The 20310-nt window shown below is 38.4% G+C and overlaps 1 protein-coding gene across 7 annotated transcripts in view; it reads left to right on the top strand.

Annotated features, from left to right (window-relative positions):
• The window catches only part of MARCHF8 (membrane associated ring-CH-type finger 8), a 111654-nt gene that overhangs the window by 42374 nt on the left and 48970 nt on the right, over nucleotides 1-20310 (top strand). For all 7 annotated transcript variants that reach the window (XR_009005680.1, XM_057531120.1, XM_057531115.1 and 4 more), the window contains exon 2: nucleotides 7011-7190. Coding sequence is in view for 6 of the 7 variants with exons in the window: in XM_057531120.1 (XP_057387103.1) it covers nucleotides 7089-7190 (102 nt within the window). In the remaining variant the exon portion in view is untranslated. The remainder of the gene's footprint in view (nucleotides 1-7010; nucleotides 7191-20310) is intronic.

The following is a 20310-nucleotide window of genomic DNA, read 5'->3' as shown; positions in this document are numbered from 1 at the left end:
AGCCTTCGCACAGAAACGAAGACCCAACACAGCCATAAAAAAAAAAAAAAAAAAAAAAAAGTATTGTTACTAAAAGTTTAGGAAATAGAGAAATGAAGTCATTTGTATTGCCACATCATTAAACTGATGTTAACATTTTCTATGAATCTCTCTCCTAGTATCTAACTATGTATTAAATAATGGCAGTGGTAGTATGCTTATTTTGCTTTCTAATTTAAATAGAATGCCTCTAAGAGTTTTGCTCTGTGAGTATAATGTTAAGTTTTGGTTGAGATAGGTTTTTTTTTTTTAATATGATAGTTAGAGATTTTCCTTTGCTTTTTCCTAAAAGGTTTTAAAATCCTGTATAGGTGTTAGGTTTTATCATTTGATTATAGCATCTAATGACATAAATGCTTGATTCTGCAGGTTTTTCTTGGAAACCAGATTCTATTCCTGTGTATTCAGGTGTCACAGTATGCTGGGGACTCCCAGTGTGCACTGTGTACATATGTTGGGTTTCCCACAGGCATATCAAGCTCAGTGTGCCCATGGCCAACCCCTCCTGCATCTTGCAGTCCTCTCTGCATTCTGGTCTTGTGATTGCATAGCTAGAAACCAGGGGACGGTTTAGATCCCTCACCAGATTATGTCAGTCCTCCTTTTCAAATGGTCTCTCTTCTCCCTCCAAGTTCACTGTTCTAGGTCTGGCCTGGGTCATTCAGTGCTGTGTATTACAGCTGGTCTCCTCACTCGTACTGCTTTTTTTCTTTTTGTGTCTGCTAGCTGCTGTTCATAGGCTTCTCATTTCCTATGTGAAATGTTCTTCTGATAAAAACAGGCTTGGGCTTCCCTGGTGGCGCAGTGGTTGAGAATCTGCCTGCTAATGCAGGGGACACGGGTTCGAGCCCTGGTCTGGGAAGATCCCACATGCCACGGAGCAGCTGGGCCCGTGAGCCACAATTGCTGAGCCTGCGCGTCTGGAGCCTGTGCCCCGCGACGGGAGGGGCCGCGATAGAGAAAGGCCCGCGCACCGCGATGAAGAGCGGTCCCCGCACCGCGATGAAGAGTGGCCCCCGCTTGCCGCAACTGGAGAAAGCCCTCGCACGAACCGAAGACCCAACACAGCCAAAAATAAATAAATAAATAAATAAATAAGAAAATCCTTAAAAAAAAACAGGCTTAACTTAAAGTTGTTTATTTAGAGTGCCAGTCAGGATACTGCGATTCAGCAGCTCACAATGGGGAGGAGGAGGGCGCTGCTGGAGCCTGGTACCCTGTGTGCAGGGAGGCATGTAGACCCGGGGTGACCGTCTCTCAGGGGGGGCTGCCACTGGCATCTTGTGTCTTCTGGCTGCCTCTTTGTCGTCTGTATTTGTCCCAAGCATTGTTGGAATGGGCAGAATCCTTTGCTTATCTTGACCATCTGGAAAGCACATAGAACAGCTTGATTGTTAAGCTCCTGGGATGGTCTTCTGGATAGGGCCTTCCTACCTCTCCCCTTAGAGGGATAGCATTGTCAACCTTGCATCCCCTCTAGCAGAGTCATGCTGCTAGAGGTCCTAAGTAAATGTCAGAAAGGATTTGAGGTCCCAGTTGTATATATCTTGTGTCAGACTGAGGTAGAGAAGGACAGAAAATAGTACTGGAAAGACAAAGCCAACAAACTGGCCTTTGTGAAGCAGTGAGAGGCATCGTTGCAGATGCTTGAAAAAGCAGGCTGGAAAATGTGCTGATGCTAAGAACCCTGATATTTGTGTACATGGACATAATCTTACTTGGCTTCACAATAACCCTGTGAACTGAGTAGAGATTATTACCTTTCTGTTTTATAGATGAAGAAACAGAGCCTTTGAAATTCATCAGTTTGCCCAGCATCACGTAGTTAGTATTTAATAGAGTCATGACTTGAACTTAGGTTTCTGATTGCCAATTTTATATACTTCATGTTACCTTTCTTAAAACCAGAAGAATGATAGGCTAACAATGGCCATCTCCATGTCATCAGATAAATTACATTAGGGATAGCACAAAGGAAAAATAAAAATTTATCTATCTTAATCCATATTAATTATTTTCATATTTTAAAAACAGCTTTATTGAGATATAATTCACATCCATTACAGTCCACTTATTAAAGGGTACAATTCTATGGCTTTTAGTATACTTAAGAGTTATGTAGCCATCACCATAATAAATTTTAGAATATATTCATTGCCCTAAAAAGAAACCCTTCTAGCCATCACTGCCCCCCTCCCCCCAATCCCCACCCCAGCCCTTGGCAATCACTAATCAACTTTTTGTCTCTATAGATTTACCTACTCTGGACATTTCACACAAAATCATACAATATGTGATCCTTCTTTCATTTTCTGTTTTCAAGTTTTATCCATGTTGTAGCATGTACCCGTATTTCATTTCTTTTCAGCAAAGTTTCTGCTGAAAAATCAGCTGATAGTCTTATGAGGGTTCCCTTGTACATAACTAGTTATTTTTCTCTTGCTGCTTTTAAGATTCTCTCTTTAACTTTCGACATTTTAATTATAATCTGTCTTGGTGTGGATCTCTTGGGTTCATCTTGTTTGGGACACTCTTTGCTTCTTGGACCTGAATGTCTGTTTCCTTCCCCAGGTTAGGGAAGTTTTTAGTCATTATTTCCTCAAATCTGTTTTCTGTCCCTTTTCCTCTGGGACCCATATAACGCGGATGTTAGAGCATTTGCTGTTGTCCTACGGGTCCCTTAAACTATCCTCATTTTTTAAAAAAATTAATTAATTAATTAATTTATGGCTGTGTTGGGGCTTCGTTTCTGTGCGAGGGCTTTCTCTAGTTGTGGCAAGCGGGGGCCACTCTTCATCGCAGTGCGCGGGCCTCTCACTATCGCGGCCTCTCTTGTTGCAGAGCACAGGCTCCAGACGCGCAGGCTCAGTAATTGTGGCTCACGGGCCCAGCTGTTCTGCGGCATGTGCGATCTTCCCAGACCAGGGCTCGAACCCGTGTCCCCTGCATTGGCAGGCAGATTCTCAACCACTGCGCCACCAGGCAAGCCCTATCCTCATTTTTAAAAATTCTTTTTTTCTTTTTGCAGTTCTGTTTGGAGATTTCCACTACCCTGTCTTCCAGGTCACTCATCTGTTCTTCTGTATCACTTAGTCTGCTGTTGATTCCCACTAGTGTGTTTTTCAGTTCAGTTGTTGTATTCTTCAGCTCTGTGAGTCCTGTTTGGAACTTTCTTATATTTTCTGTCTCTTTGTGGAATTTCTCACTGTTTTCCTCCCTTGTTCTCCCAAGTTCAGTGAGCATTTTATGACCATTACTTTGAACTCTTTATCAAGTAAATGACTTATCTCCATTTCATTAAGGTTTTTTTTCTGGGGTTTTATCTCGTTCCTTCATTTAGAATGTGTTCCTCCATTTCCTCATTTTGCTTGACTGTCTGTGTTTCTGTGTATCATGTGAAGCAGCTATCTTACCCTGTCTTGAAGGGATGGCTCTATGTGGGAAGTGAACCTTATTGTTTAACCTTGCCCTAGTTCTTCGTTGTCTCTTGAACTCTCTTTCCACTTGGGTCCAGAAACACAGTCCTCCTGTCAGCCTGGGCCTGGCGCTCAATGGATGTCCCCTGTGCAGGCTGTGAATGCCTGTTGGCTTTGGTGGGGTTGTGCGAGTGGAATGGAGGTGTGTGGCTGCTCAAGAGCTGCGTCTCTTGGTGCTGTGGCTTGAGCAGGGATGTTCACACACTGCTTTTAGCAGGTTAGAATGAGAGGGCAAAAATGGTGCCTGCCAGTGCCAGCAAGGTAGAGGGAGCCTGTAAAAATGCCATCTGTCAGCATTCCATCCCTGGAGAGTCCCAGCAGACTTCTGCCCCTTTGGCAGATGCTGTAAGATTACTAAGTGAATTTCCCTCACAGATGGTCTAAGCTCTTTACAAACTGCTGCTCTTTGCACTGGGTCCTGGGGCAAGTGGTTCTTTACACATGCTATTTAAGAGCAGAGTTTTCATCCCCTGCCATCCTGAGTTACTCCTGAACATAAGCGCTGTTGGTTTTCAAAGCCAGACATTTTGGGGGCTCTTCTTTCTGTTGCAAGACCCAAAGGTTGTGGTGCCTGGTGTGGGTATAAACCCCTTACTCCTTGGGAAGAAGCTCCATTTATTTGTTTGTTTGCCTATTGCTTGATTTGTTGATTGATTTTATTAAGATTTCTCTTGATTGTGGGTCACCATATTGGGAGTGGAGTTTTTGGTGAAAGCATGCCTTTCCTACCTGTCTCGATGAGCCCCTTGTATCCTTTATTGTGGAGCAGGTGTTCTGGCAGTTCTCAGGTTCTTTTCAGAAGGATTTGTTCCCTGTGTAACTGTATATTTGTTGTGTCTGTGGGAGGAGGTGAGTTTAGGATCTTCCTATGCCACCATCTTGAACCCAGTTTTCTTACCATTCCTTTGTAGTAAGTTTTTAAATCAGGAAGTGTGAGTTCTCCAACTTTGTTCTTTTTCAAGATTGTTTTGGGTGTTCTGGGTCCATATGAATTTTAGGATCAGCTTCTCCAATTTCTGCAAAGAAGTCAGAAGGTTTTTGATAGGGATTGCTTTATCTGTAGATCAATTTTGGGAGAATTGCCATCTTAACAATAGTAAGGCTTCTGATACATGAACATGTTATATTCATTTCCATACTCTTAAACAACCAGTTTTGTCAGTCCAGTTCTTCTAGATATGGATGTTCATATTAAGTGTGTTGTATTTTGCGAAGTAGCATTAGTGGAATTGAAGTCCTCCTGCCTGGATTGTCAGGCATAGTGCAGAGGTTTAACTATTGCTCTTAATTAAACATGACTTGAATTGATAGAAAACGATACTTGGAAATTATGTGAAGAAACTAGTATGAGTAATACCTGCTTTATGATTTTCATATGAACCTTTACATACAAAGTGGTATGGTTTGTTTTGTAGTTTGGTTTTTTAAATTATCATTTTTATCCTAAATATGTCTGACATAGGAGAGGGATTGCTTCAGGCAAACTTTCAGGTCTAGTACCTAGAGATAGGGGTACATATCCGAAGAGTAGCTTACATGGCTGTAATGAGGGAGGTCCTTCAAAACTTTGCGATAAAATTAAAAACCCTCTCACATTTGTGTTTCTATGGCATAAATAGTCTTCTCCAGGCTTGTCATGGTCAAGTACCAGTGATGTAATAATGATGATTATACCAGAAGCACCAAAGGCAGCTATTGGCATGCTATGTGGTGGGGCTCTAGGCATGGTTAGTTTGACTAAGTATTCTAAGAGGCCACATGGAGTTTGTCATCTCTGACAGAGGACTTTAATGCATTAGTGATGAAAAACGGCTCACTACTGACTCTTGTGATCTTCCAGAGAGTGTAAGACAACGCAGCAGTAAGTGAGTGCCTCTTGTCTTATGTAATGTAAACACATATATTCAGACCATTTGTTTGGGTACAATGTTCCATCTGGTGTCAGCCTCATCAAAGGCTTGAAATAGAGTAGGTGATATGTAATATCTAGACATTAACATTTTATTTATTATTGGATATAATATCTAGATACTAATATTACCTACTCTTGTTTTCCTGTTTTATTGCTTATGAGTGATCATCCAACTATTATAAAACTAGACTTTTTAAAAACAGGATATTCTTTTAGCTTATTTTCTCCTGTGTGTTGATCCTTTCCGGTTTCTTGTTCCTTCCTGTTGCTTGTTGATCAGAGTCCTGTGGAAGAAGTTGCTTTTGTGAGTCCTGTTGCTCTTCGGTGTGGTTAGTAACACTGTCAGAGGTGGGATCAGCCACACAAACACCTACCTTTGGTCCAGAGCACAGGTAGGGGAGAGGTGGAACAAATGGCTGCTCGACAGATGTGTACTTAGGGTTGTCAGGCCCTATTGTTCACCCTCCTTGTCTACTGCCCCACCTCCAATACATGCTTAATAAACGAAAATCCCCAAATTAGAGATTCATTCTTTTGGATTAAGGCTTCCATCCTTTGTTAAAATTCAAACAGAGTGAAATGTTACCTTGTTAAACATTATGGATAGTTTGGGTAATTTATATTTAATTGGTTGTATACAGAGTTTGATAGATCTCAGTGGGGGCAGAGAGATAGAGAACACACAATTCAATTACTAGGTACTTTGGAGGAATGTAGGAGAAAACCAGAAAAAAAGTAAGGGCTGCCTGGAATCATGAATATAGCTTATTCGGACACTATTATTTTACCTAAGGCAGCCTTTTATGGTCCCAGGAATGTCTGTGATGACCCTCATCTTCCCTGGAATATTCTTAGAGCAGGATTAGGAAACTCCAGGCCCGTGGGCCAAATCTAGTCTGCCACCTGTTTTTGTAAGTAAAGTTTTATTGGAACATAACCATTCTTATTCGTTTACAAACTCATTGTGCCTACTTTCTTGTTACATTGGCAAAATTGAGTAGTTGAAACAAATATGGCCCACAATGTATAAAATATTTACTTCTGGCTCTTTACGGGAAAAGTTTGCCAATAAACTGGTCTAGAGAGTCTAGACTTTTAGAAGGTTAAGCATGGATCATAGATATCTTAAACTTATTTCAGACTTCTTTAACTTTTAATATTACCATTATATGGACTCAAGGGCAGTGATCTTAAGGAAGGATCACTACTTATATCAGGATGAATGCTTGTTCAAAAAAAAATGTGTAACTTCAAAAATATTCTTAAAATAAAGGATGAGACTGCTATGTTTAAAACCTAAGTAGCCATTGGAAAATTAATATCTGATTATGCATGTACCTGTTACACCAGCCTCTTTCAGGTGCTCCCATCTTATTACATGAGAAAAAATGTTACAGTTCTCGCCATAGGCATTCATCTTCTATCATTTTTGAAGATGAAGTATTTATGTTAGACATTGTAACTTATTTAATTGTAACTTATTTAACTAAATATGAATATAAATATAAAATGCTAATCTCACTGTTGGAAATTTTTAAAGTGTTTTAGCTCAGTTATGTCTTGTCTTCCTTTCTCTCTCTCAGCTTGAAGTCCATGGCCCAAAATGACTCTACCACTGGAGACTTTCTTCCGTAAAGAGGAAGACCACACAGGAGGCTGGGATGAGCATGCCACTGCATCAGATCTCTGCCATTCCATCCCAGGATGCCACCTCTGCTAGAGTCTACAGAAGTAAAACCAAAGAAAAGGAGAGGGAAGAGCAGGTACTGGGGGAATACCCTTCTTAGTTTCATTATTTTTGTTCTTTTCATTAAATACAGTCTAGAATAAGCTCTGACGATCAAGTTTTCTCTAATAATAAATTTAAAAAGCACATGGTGTGAACAGTTTTGCTCAGAAGAAGTTGTCTTTTTGTAGGTTTCTAGGTTTTCAGATTTTGCAATCAACTTATTCTGCCATGATTATATCATGACTTATTTATCTTCATTGGTTAAATATTTCTGCTAAATCACTGAGAAAAAGTTCTTTGGATTCTCAGAATATGATGCAAAGGATGAATTTATTTGAGCAAAAACATATGCCTGCTGCAAGGGTGTCATAGTTAACATCAGAGTCTACCTCTGCTCTCATATGGCTTTTGATTGGGCCTGACAATTAAATATGCATTAGAATCTAATAAGGTCAGTGGTGGAGGAAGTTCAGGACCACCTAATCCCAGCCCAAGGGACCAGGAATGGCTTCCTTGAAAAAATGACATGTACATGGAGACCCCGAACCTGGAGTTAGCTAGGAGAAAGAGTGTTCCTGGGACATGCTGAAAGGCCAAAGGTTAGAGCAAGGTGGATCTGAAGATATTAAAATAGAATAACTGGAATATAAAGGTTGAATGGGTAGTGGCAAGATAGGAGGTTGGAAAAGTTATAGAAGTTACCTAAAGGAGTTCCGATTACTTTGCAAAAGAATGAATGATCAGATTTGTGTTTTTAAATCTTTCATCCAGCCTGCAATTTGGAGGATGAATTGAATGGGTGGCAGGGAGACCAGTCAGAGAATTATTTAATAGCCTACTTAGGTCAGGGTTGACAAACTTTTTCTGTAAAAGGCCAGATAATGAATATTTTAGACATTGTGGGTCAGACAGTCACATCTCTTCAACTCTGCCATTGTAGCATGAAAATGGTCAAAGACAATATATAAATGAATGGACATGACTGTGTTCCAATAAAACTTTATTTACAAAAACAGGAGACAAGTCAGATTTTGCCTGTAGGCTGTAGTTTGCTGATATCTGGCCTAGGGAAGAGTTGATGGTGACTTTGTCTAGGATAGGCGTAGTGGGGATAGAGATTTACATTATTAATCCAGTGGGCTTGATGATTGAATGTGGGGAGGGACAGGGAGGAATCAGAGATGACCCCTGCTGTCTTCTTGCCTTTACAGTGTGCTTTACAAACATTTGCTATAGAACTATAGAAAATTTTCTATAGGACTATAGAAAATGAAAAGGTGCCAGGTAAATTGAAAAGGTCTCTGTAGTCTTAGTTTGTGGGGTTTTTTTTCATTGCTTGTGTTGTCAGTCTGCACCCTTTCCATTTTGCTGAACTCTTAGAAGTGTGGCCAGCATTGTCCGACTAGGGGTAGTGGTGGGGTAGATGGTTTCAGAATGTCATATTTTCAGTATTTTAGTTTTTTTACAACATGCTGGGGATGGGAAAATATCCCTAAATATCTTTCCCATGTTCTATCAATTTTCATTTGTTAGTCTTCATTTAAGGTTCGGTTAAATTAATAGTCTTTTCTTATAATCCTTCTTAGCCCAAATGGATTCTTAAATACCATTAAGTAGAACATTTCCTAGGTCTAGGGTGCTTGCCTGTATTAAGTTGAGGCTGTTAGTTCCTTATTCATTGCAGTGTCGAGTTTGGGTAGGGTATCAGATGGCGGGAATTTCTTGGTATATATATGAGGAAGCTATACATATTTGTTTGGAATAGATAAAGGAAGATGTCCAACATTTTAACAAGGAAGAGAGATCTCTTTTGTATAAAACCCTCTTACAGATTTGTTGTAGGTGGGTATTCAGTAAATACTTATTGAATGATATGATCTATTTGATGCCATTTTTAAGGTTTAAATAAGTAGCATTAACCAGCTGTTTCATGGAATTGGGATTTTGATTGGTATTGGGAAGAAGAACCATCCTGCCCCACCTTCATATGGGGAATAGTTTGAATACATGATGGCAAGTGTGACAGTTCTGGGAATCATGGTGCCAAGGTGAGGTGGCAGGTAGTGGAAGAGCCACTGAGACAGGAGCTTGAAGAGCCCCAGAAGAGCTTTGGCAGCAGCTGGCACAGCCTCTGAAAAATGATTGTTGTAGGTTTCTAGAGTCTGAAATGTGGTATCAGGATGGGCTTGGAAGGTAAATTTTTGTCCAGTGAAGCCTTTTTTCCTTTATCCAGTTTCCCAGGTGCAATGAGTTCAAAACAAAATCCTTTGGTACAATTTCTGATCCTCTTGTGCTTGGGAGAGGAGGAGAGGAGGGAAAGAGAAGCTATGCAAAGGCACCCCTTCCTTCCATCCCATCATCCACTGTTCTCAGAACCTGAAAGCTGGCAATCTGAGACAGTCCATTACATCAATAACAATTTTATTCCTTCTGAATCTTGTGAGAAGAGAGGAACATCTCAGTTTACACAGAATCAAATAATGTAACTGTTAACGTGGACACAGTTTTAACCTATGTTTATCAGATGTGAGATTCTCTCTGTAGCACCCATTGCCCGAGCCCGTATCTACAATTCTAAGAGTTAATGACTTTTACACAGTAGTCAGTACACTTGATGAATAAATGAATGAGTTCAGTTTTAATGATATGGGGACTACTGTGGAGGTGAGAGGAATGTTTTGCAATCCATAAAAGGATTTCTTCTGCTGTTACTTATGAACTGGGTAAATGTTTCTTGAATATTTTTTTTCTTCGTGTTTTATAAGTATTGCTTCATTGCCGTTATACTCTGGTCTGCATTTAGAAACCTGATGTTGTAGTTGTTTGCATTCTTTCAAAAGAAACATATTTTTTATAGCTTTTTGCAGAATATTTTCTTCTTATAGTGTGAGGAGTTATTTGGTTAAGTCTTGCTGTTCTTGATGGCTTTCTTTGGTTCTTGTGGGGGATTTTTGAGCCTTTAAATCTTCTTTCAGTTCTGAAACCTTTTCTTCTGCCTTTAATCATGAACTCTAAACTCTGATTCTCTCAAGGATTGCTGCTAGAGGTTAAATTTCCATATTCTCTTGGCTATTGTGTATTCTCAGATTCATTCCCCTTAGTTCTGTACTGTGGTCCTTTGGAATTGACCTTTTCCAAATTGCCCTATTTTGCTGACTCAACACTGCAGATTTTTGCTTCTTTCTCTGTCCAAGAAGGTTCTTAATTGATCTGATGCCATCTGATTGCATTTTGATTAATTTCTTATCTGGAGTTATCCTGTTTTGTGGTTTGATACATCTCTTTACATTTTTCGAGATTTTTTTTTATTATGTTTTGGTTTGTTTTTAAATAGCTTTATTAAGGAATAATTGACATACAGTAAACAATACATATGTAAAGTATACAGTTGGATAAGTTGTGAAATATATATACACATGAAACTATCTCCACAAGCAAGATTGTGAACATATCCATCACTCCCAAAAGTTTCCTCATGTCCCTTGTAATCCCTCCCTCCCACCCCTTTCCAACCCTTTCCTCAAGGAATCATTGCTCTGTTTTCTTTCACTATAGATTGGTTTGCATTTTCTAGAGTTTTATAAAGATGGATGTACATATATTAAGTACTCTTTTTTGTCTAGCTTTTTTCATAGCTTAGTTCTTTTGCAATTCATCCACGTTGTGTGTATCAATAGTTTGTTCCTTTTCTCGCTGAGTAGTACCCATTGTACGGACCTATGCAATTTGTTTATCCATTCTCCTGTTGATGGACATTTGGATTGTTTACAGTTTTTGGCTGTTACAGATAAGGTTCCTTGTATGTCACATTCATACAAGCCCTTGTATGGACATATATTTCCTTTCCCTTGGGTAAATACCTATAAGTGGGACTATATGTATGTTCAGCTTTTTAAGATAGAAACTGCCAAACTGTTTTCCAAAGTGATACTGTTTTACATTCCTACCAGGAGTATGAGAATTCCAATTCTTCTATATCTCCACCAACCCTTGGTATGGGCAGTCTTTTTAATTTTAGCCATCTAATAGGTTATACTAGTATCTCATTGTGGTTTTTTTTTTAATAGCTACTTTATTTATTTATTTATTTATTTATAGCTGTGTTGGGTCTTCGTTTCGTGCGAGGGCTTTCTCCAGTTGCGGCAAGCGGGGGCCACGCTTCATCGTGGTGCGGGGGCCACTCTTCATTGCGGTGCGCGGGCCTCTCACCATCGTGGCCCCTCCCGCTGCGGGGCACAGGCTCCAGACGCGCAGGCTCAGTAGTTGTGGCTCACGGGCCCAGTTGCTCCGTGGCATGTGGGATCTTCCCAGACCAGGGCTCGAACCCGTGTCCCCTGCATTGGCAGGCAGATTCTCAACCACTGCGCCACCAGGGAAGCCCTCATTGTGGTTTTAATTTGCATTTCCCTCATGAGTAATGACATTGAGCATCCTTTCATGTGCTTATTTATCATCTATATGTCTTTTTTGTGTGTTGGACCGTCTGTTCAAATCTTTTGTCCATTTAAAAAAAAAAACACCAATTTGTTTTATTATTGTTGAGTTTTGAGCATTCCCTGTATAGTCTAGACACAAGTCCTTTATCAGATATATGCTTTACAAGTGTTTACTCCAAAGGTTTGGATTGTCTTTTCATGCTCCTGCTGGTGTCTTTTAAAGATGAAAAGTTTTTAATTTTGAAGTCAAATTTATCCATTTTTTTCTTGTATGCATTGTACTTTTGGCATTCTGTTAAGAAATCTTGGCCTAACCCAAGGTTGCAAATAATATCTTCTATGTTTTTTTTCTAGAAGTTTTATAATCTTGGTTTTACATGAACATCTATGATCTATTTTGAATTAATTTTTATAGATTGTGTGAAATACATATCCAGTGTCATTTTTTGTTATATGAATATCCAGTTGTGCCAGTAACATTTGTTAAATAGATTGTCTTTACTGCATTACCTTAAATCTGTTGCTCATATAGGTGTGTGCTTATTTTTGGAGTCTGTCTTCTGTTCCATTGATCGACTTGCCCATCTTTACATTAATACCCCACTGTCCTGTACATTCTAGCTTTATAATGAGCCTTGAAAATCAGACTTCGGCAAACTTGTTTTGCCTATTTTAGGTTTTTTGCATGTCCACATGAATTTAAGAATCAGATTGTCAATTTAAAAAAAAAATGTCTACTGGGATTTTTGTTCAGATTGTTGAATCTGTAGTTCAGTTTGGGGGAGAACTGACATTTTAACAGTATTGAATCTTGACCCATGAACAAGGTATGTCTCCTCTTTAAGTCTTATTTAATTTCTCTCAGCAGTGTTTTATAGATTTTAGTGTATAGGTCTTTAAACACCTTTTGTCTGATTTATCCCTAAGTACTTTTTATTTTTGATGCTGTTGTAAATGATATTGTTTTTAAATTTTAATTTCCTCTTGTTCATTGCTAGTACAGAGAAATAAAATTGATTTTTATGTATTGATCTTGTATCTTGCAATTTTGCCAAAGTCACTAGTAGCTTTTTTGTAGAGTCCATTGAATTTTCTGCATAGGCAGTCATGTCATCTGTAAATGAAGATAGTTTTATGCTGCCCTTTTCTATTTGGATGCCTCCCTCCCTCTTTCTTGCTCTAGTGAAAACCTCCAGTACTATACTGAATAGAAGTGGTGAGAGCAGACATCCTTGTGTTTGTGACCTTAGGGGGAAAGCATTCATTCTTTCAACACTAAGTATGATATTAGCTCTATGTGTTTTGTAGATACTCTTCAACATTTTGAGGAGGTTCCCTTCTGTTTCTAGTTTGCTGAGAGTTTTGTTCAGTTTTGATACTGGTAACTTGTGTCTTCACTATTTTTTTCCTGATCTAGCCAGATGTTTATCAATTTTATTGATCTTCTCAAAGAATTCTTTTGGTTTCATAGATTTTCTCTATTATCATTCTGTTTTCTATTTGTTTCATTTCTGCTCTGATATTTCCTTTCCTCTGCTTCATTTGAGTTCAATTTGCTCCTCTTTTTCTAGCTTTTTAAGGTAGAAGTCAAGGTTATTTATTTATCTTTCTTATTTTCTATCACAGGATTTAGTGATTATAAATTTCCCAAGTTCTGCTTTCGTGGCATTCCACAAATTCTGCTGTGTTGAGTTTCATTTTCATTCAGTTCGAAATACTTTCTAATCTCCCTTTTCATTTCTTCTTAGATCCATGGGTTATTTTTAAGTGTGTTATTTAATTTCCAAAATTTCTGGACTTTCCAGAGATCTTACTTTTATTTATTTCTAATTTAATTCCATTTTGGTCTGAAAACATATTTTGAATAACTTAAATCCTTTTAAATTTACCAAGACTTATTTCATGGTCCAGAATATGGTCTCTTTTGGTAAATGTTTTGTGTACACTTTAGAAGAATGTGTATTCCACTGTTGTTGGATGGAGTGTTCTATAAATGTCAGTCACATCAAGTTGATTGACAATGGTTTTCAAGTCTGCTAAACCCTCACAGTCTAGTTGTTCTGTTATTAGAAAGCGTGGTAATTAAATTGCTGACTATAATTGTGGATTTGTCTATTTCTCCTTGGAGTTACACCAATTTTGCTACATGGAGTTGATGCTCTGTTATTAGGTGCATAAACATTTAGGATTGTTTGGCCTTCTTGATAAATTAACACCCTTATTATTAAGAAATAATTATCTTTATCCCTGGTAATGATATTCTTTGCTCTGAATTCTACTTTGATAATAACTCATTATTAACTGGGGGATTTTTGCAGAAACTAACGCTTGCAGCTGGCGATTTGTTATGTAAGTGATATTGATTCGTCTTCTGTCAATAACGTTCGGGTAACAAAAGACGTATTAATGCATCTCTGGTCCATAATGTGATAATACAGGCACTACAGCTTTCTTTTGATTAGTATTAGTATGGTATCACCTTTTCCATCTTTCTACTTTTAACCTATTTGTGTCTTTAGTTAAAGTGCTTTTCATGTAAGCAACATATACGGTTGAGTGTTTTTATCCAGTCTGACAATCTCTCTCTTTATCTGTATGTTTAGACCATTTATATCTAATGAGATTATGGATATGGTTAGGTTAAGTCTTCCTGTTTGTTTTCTGTTCATCCTATCTGTTCTTTGTTTTCCATTGAGTGTTTTTTAAGATTTAATTTTCTTCTTTGTTGGTTTATAAGCTGAAACTTTATTTCAGTATTTTTAAATTTTATTTATTTTATTTTTTTAGGGTTTATATTATATATCTTTAACTTGTCACAGTCTACCTTCAAGTGATACTTTACTACTTCAAAAATACTATAAGAACCTTACTTTCATTCCGTCCCCCCTACGCCCCAGTCTTTATGCTACCGTTGTCATACGTTTTATTATATATATGTTATAAACCCTAGAATAAGGTGTTATTTGTAAACACTTTTATTTTTAAGGAGATTAAAATAATAAGAAAAATATCTGTTTACACTTATATAATGTAACTACCGTTTCTGGTGTTCTTCATCTCTTTGAGTAGAGCTGTATTTCCATCTGTCATTTTCCTTCCATGTGAAGGACTTTCTTTAATGTTTCTTCTATTGTGAGTTGGCTGGTAATGACTTCTTTCAGCTTTCTTTTTTTTTTTTCTTCTTTTTTGTTTTCTTCATTTCTTACGTCTGGGGTTTGTTGAGTTTTGTGGGATCTGTGGGTTTACAATTTTCATTGAATTTGAAATATTTTTCAGATATTTTTTTTGTCCTCTCCCTTATTTGGGGACTCTATTACACACATTAACTGGCTTGAAGTTTTCTGATATTATGTTTTTAATTTATTTTTCTTTCTGTGTTTTATTTTGGATAATTCTAATTGCTATTTTTTTTTTTTTTTTTTTTTTTATGGCTGTGTTGGGTCTTCGTTTCTGTGCAAGGGCTTTCTCTAGTTGTGGCAAGTGGGGGCCACTCTTCATCGCGGTGCGCGGGCCTCTCACTGCCGCAGGCTCTCTTGTTGTGGAGCACAGGCTCCAGACGCGCAGGCTCAGTAGTTGTGGCGCATGGGCTTAGTTGCTCCGTGGCATGTGGGATCTTCCCAGGCCAGGGCTCGAACCCGTGTCCCCTGCATTGGCAGGCAGATTCTCAACCACTGCGCCACCAGGGAAGCCCTAATTGCTATGTTTTTAAGTTCATTAATCTTTTGTTTTTCAGTGTCTGATCTGTCGTTAACTCCACTTAGTGTGTTTTTCATCTCAGACATGGTATAGTTTTAATCTCTACAACTTCAGTTTGGATCCTTTCTTATATCTTCCATGTCTCTATTCAACTTTTTGATCATAAGATCCAAACTGAACTTCTAAAAATTTATTTTAAAATAAAACTGACTTAAGATACCAAGTGATGGGTATCTTTGTAGTATTTTTTTTAATTTAAAAAAAGTTAGCATAGTTGTAGTATCTTGAATATATTTTCATCTGATTATCTTAAGATTTTTAAAAAATTCTTTACCAGTTCTCTTTTCTTTTTCATACAAATAATTTCACCATTTAAAAAAAAAGTCCGTGTTTTTCTTATTCTTCTGTCCCCTTACCCCATTATTTGATGTCTTTTCTTATCCCTAGGCCTATTTGAAAATGTGCTTCTGTGCACTATGTAGGATTATTAACATGTATTTTTAAAAGTCTAAAAGACAGTTTTGTATCTGGCCATCAAATAGGTGTTTAGAAATACACATTTCATTTGATAGTATTTGTAAATTACTTTCCATCTCAGAACAGTGTCCATTTTACCCTGTTATTAACAGGGCTCCAGGTCCACTGTAAGCAACGGCATGATTTTTAATTAGTTTAAGGAGAGGGGTTTAATACAGGGAAGTAGACGCCTACAAAGTATTTGAAGGGTTGGAGGAGTAGGCCTTCACTGGGTTTCCAGGAACAGCTAAGTCCCAGCACCCCTGGACTACTCTGTTGAGATCAGGAGCTGACAAATCAGAAAGTTGCTGTTGATACTTCTGGTGAAAAAAAAGTCACTGTCTTTACCATGGTTTGAAAGCTACCACTGCTGCTACAGACTTTGCTGAATTAGGAAGAAGCTGCTGGCTCTAGAACCACATCATTTGTGCCATGATCTCAGCAAGCGAAGTGGATGCTCTGTCCTCTGCTTCTCTCCCTATGTCCCATCTCCAAATCAAGGCTTTGAGTGTGAGTACAACCTGATTATGGATTAATTGGATTAGCGCAACCTAATTATGTCTGGAACCCAAATTGCAAGGTTGTCCAGGAAATACAGTTTTAAACTTTCTGCCCTATACCCCTTTAAAATGAAATTGGTATGGAAACTGAAAGATTTGGTCCACATCACAGTATCTCTCGAAGAGGATAAAAAACAAAAAGGTAATTCAGTGATTAGCTTACATTTAAACAGTACACTCCATAGGAAATGAAAGTGGTATTTTCTTTTATGTATTTATAAACAGTTCCGTTTCTGGCCCTGTTGGGCTCACCATCTTGCTTCTGAGGTCAACAAGGGATTTTACCATGTAGCATCAGGATGATGATCATCTGAACACACTTATATTTGCTATGAAAAGATATGAATGTTGGCAGCCAATACTGTACTCGTCTTTACCTGACATCTAAAAGATGGCTTCACAATTGTTCAAGTGATAACAGTATTTTGAGGCATAATCACCATACTTTTACCTCTTAATAATTATTCTCTTTTCTCTACTAGATAAATTATTACCCTTTAAATCATACAAACCTAATATAAGGAACCTGGAGAAAACAATCTGTGTTTTAACATCTCGGAATCTCCAGCGCCATCTAGCCTAACCCCCATTTTAATGCTTAAACTTCTCTGGGTCATCATGGCTCGCTTGTTCTTGGCCCCTTTAGGGCATCTCTCATGGTACTGACCCACCACTTCCAAAGGCAGTCTGTACTTTTTGGGGTTACTAGAGATTTGAGATCCAGTATAAGAACTAACTCTCTGTAGCTTTCTCTTATTGACAGCCCTACTTTTTTTCTTCTAGTAACTGGCAGTCTTACATTCTGTGGCATAAAAATCCATTGTTTCATGTATTACAAAGTTCAGTCTCAACATTCTGGTTGTTCTCTTTTAGACCATGCCTAGTTTCTTCCTGGAAGTATGCTTAAATGAAGAGATGAATATACATCTTTAAAATATAGCTGTCCCAAATTATTGCCTTTGATTGGGCATCACCCTCCATGAGATCATTTGCATGGCTTCTTGAATCATCTGTGTGCTTTACCTGCAAGAGCCGCATGAGACTAATCTCATACCTAGAAATAAGGATTTCTTTTGTCATCTGTTTACCTTTTCTTGGTCCCTGGAGTGGTTTTTTCAAACCTGCTTCCAAGTATGTTTTCCCTGTCCGGTTATCAAATCTGTCACTGTAACGTGCTGGGAGCTACTCTAGTTTGCTCAAGTACACACAGGAAGTTACAGTGTGCTTGCAGTTTAAGAACCAAATTTGAGTAATTCTTTTCTAAATCGTTGTTTTCTACCTTGTAAGGCTTGTTTTCTTTGAGAATGAAGAAATAAGATTAGTTGTTTTTCTAATGATAAAAAAAGAGTGTGGTATTATCAAACATTAAATACAAGTTGGTCAGTTTGAACTGTTACATTTTCTTGTGCACACATAGATTTTGAAGCTTAAATGTAGATAAAATTATATACAACTTTGAGGTCCTGCCATTTTAAATATTCTTAGTCAAAAGCCAGCAGTATTGGTTCTGGCTATTTTATATATTTGCAGCTTACCTTTCCCAGCCAATTCTCACATAAGTCTTGGACTGGTAACAATTTGCTGTTTACTTATTTAGGGTATGAAAATGGAAGGATGTGCATATTGACTGTAGCTGACCTCTGTGATGTTGGTTTGGGGAGAGTTTGCTAGGTAAGAGTCCATATCACGTAAGTCAAACGAGGAGTCTAGTTTGGATATATGGGAGTGAAGCGCTGGCAATTGGCTTCAGTGTGTTGTGTATAAATCAAGTGAAAATGACACATGAATATGTTTGTCTTGGTACTACTGCAGGACTCAGTGATTATGGTTTGTTGCCACTATTCTCTTACAGCTGTCCTATGAATTAAATAACTGGGAGGCAGATAATTTTTCAGATTTTCCGTCAGTAAGCCTGTTGAAAATAAGAGAACCACCCAAATTGGTTTTTAAATGCAGAGGTTTCAAAAAATAATAGTATAGCCATAGCATCCTATAATAGTTGTTAGTGACTTTTATATTTGACATCATGGAGATGACTCCTTTATTTTACACAAATGGAGAAACAGGTCCAAAGAGAAATGCCCTGCCCATGGACACTTAAATTTGTATATTTTTTCTGTGTTATTCTGTTTCCTCCTTAAAAATTCTTTCACACAAATATAAATATACTCCACACATTTATTCTTTCACTCACTTACACATCAAGCAGGTATTAACACTATATTACATACTGGAAAGAATCCTGCCCTGAAGGAGCCTGTAATCCAGCAGGGAGACAGGAAAGAGCCATGTCACAGAATGCAGTGAATGATCTGATGGCAGCCTCCCCAGTGTATTGTAACGGGAACTTTTTTGATCTGTGATGTGACTAGATATTGCTTTTGTTTATCTCATTTTTGCTTGGGACGTAGGTGTGCTTTTTCAATTTTTGAATCTGAGGACCCAGGCCTTTCTTCACTTTTGAAAATTTTCCACCCATTATTTCCTCACATATTGCCTCTCCCCCATTCTCTTCATTCTCTTTCTGGGAATAAAGGTCACTGTGTCTTCTGCCATGCGTCCTGTCTGTGTCTGTGCACCGCACTCTGGGTTGATTTCTTCAGTGTTCTGTTTCTATTCACTAACGCTCTCCTCAGCCGAGTCTAGACCTGCCACTGAGAGAGTTTAATGTCTACATGTTTTTATTTCATACATTTTTTCCATAATTTCCTGTGTTTGCATTATGTTTTTTATTTTTCATTTATCTCTGCGAACATACAATTCAAATTTCTTTCCCTTAGCTTCCCCAGTGTACTATGAATTGTGTGCTTATGTATAAAAGCAATTCTATTGTAAATATTACCTAAACTCTAGATGTGAAAATTCTTCATAGTTTGCAGTAAATATGCTTGATACATCACCCTCTAATAAGTGGAAGTGTGCAGTTATCTACTAATTAATTATTCCCTTCACATATGGCCATTTTTACAGCATCTAAATAGGTGAAGCTACCGCTAAGGATTTGTTTAATTTAACATAGCATCTACTTATATCATGTTTATTCTGTGCAAGGCACTGTTCTTCTCAGGGCTTTACAAATATTAATTCATTTGATCCTCATATGAGCACTATGCAGTAGGTACTGTCATTGTCACTCTCCTTTTATAGGTGAGGCACAGAAAAATGGGATGAGTTGCCCAAGGTTCCCTCATTGGTAGTTGGCCTGTGGTGGAATTGGTATTCAGACCAGCCTCCACATCCATGCTCTTAACTCACTTGCTCTTTGCATGCCACTCAGCCAGCCCCTATCTTTCAAGCCACATGTCCCTCTTAATGAACCTCACCCAGCTCCACTCCCTTTGTGTCTACATTCTTGAAGCACTTAATAAGTCTATACTGAGCCCGTTTCAGGTGTTCTTCTGTTTGCTTCCTATGTCTAAATCTTGTGTCTGCATTAATTTATTCATTCTTCAAACAAGTATGTATTAAGCACCCATTACACGGTGGGTGCCATGTCACGCATTGAGCATAAATGTGGCGTTAACACAGAGACACCCTCTGTGCTGCCTAAATCTCTCCGAAGCGTGTGCTTCTGTAAGTCCCCACGCCGCAGCTGTAGTCCAGGACCTCACCATTTCTACTGGTGCAGCAGCCGACATACTGGTCTCCGTGCTTCAGCCTGTCTCTTCCTGCTCTGGGCACTGCTGGAGGAGAAGACGACAGTACACAGTTCAGTGTGCTAAGTGCCATAGTCCAGAGAAGTGCCCCTGATTCAGTCTTGTGGTGACAGGGAAGGTTTTCTGGAAGAAGAGATGTCAAAGGTGAGTCCTTAAGAAGTAAGAGTTAGATGAAGGTGGAGGTGAACAGTGTTCAGGGCAGAGAGAAAGGTACAAGGCCAAAACTCCTAGGGAAGAGAAGAACACATGGCATGTTTGAGGTACTGAGAAAAACTCACTATGCTGGTGGA

The sequence above is a fragment of the Balaenoptera acutorostrata genome, chromosome 16 (genome assembly GCF_949987535.1).
Source record: "Balaenoptera acutorostrata chromosome 16, mBalAcu1.1, whole genome shotgun sequence".
NCBI lineage: Eukaryota > Metazoa > Chordata > Mammalia > Artiodactyla > Balaenopteridae > Balaenoptera > Balaenoptera acutorostrata.
Note: the sequence above shows the minus strand (reverse complement) of the source record. Positions and strands in the feature narration are given on the sequence as shown.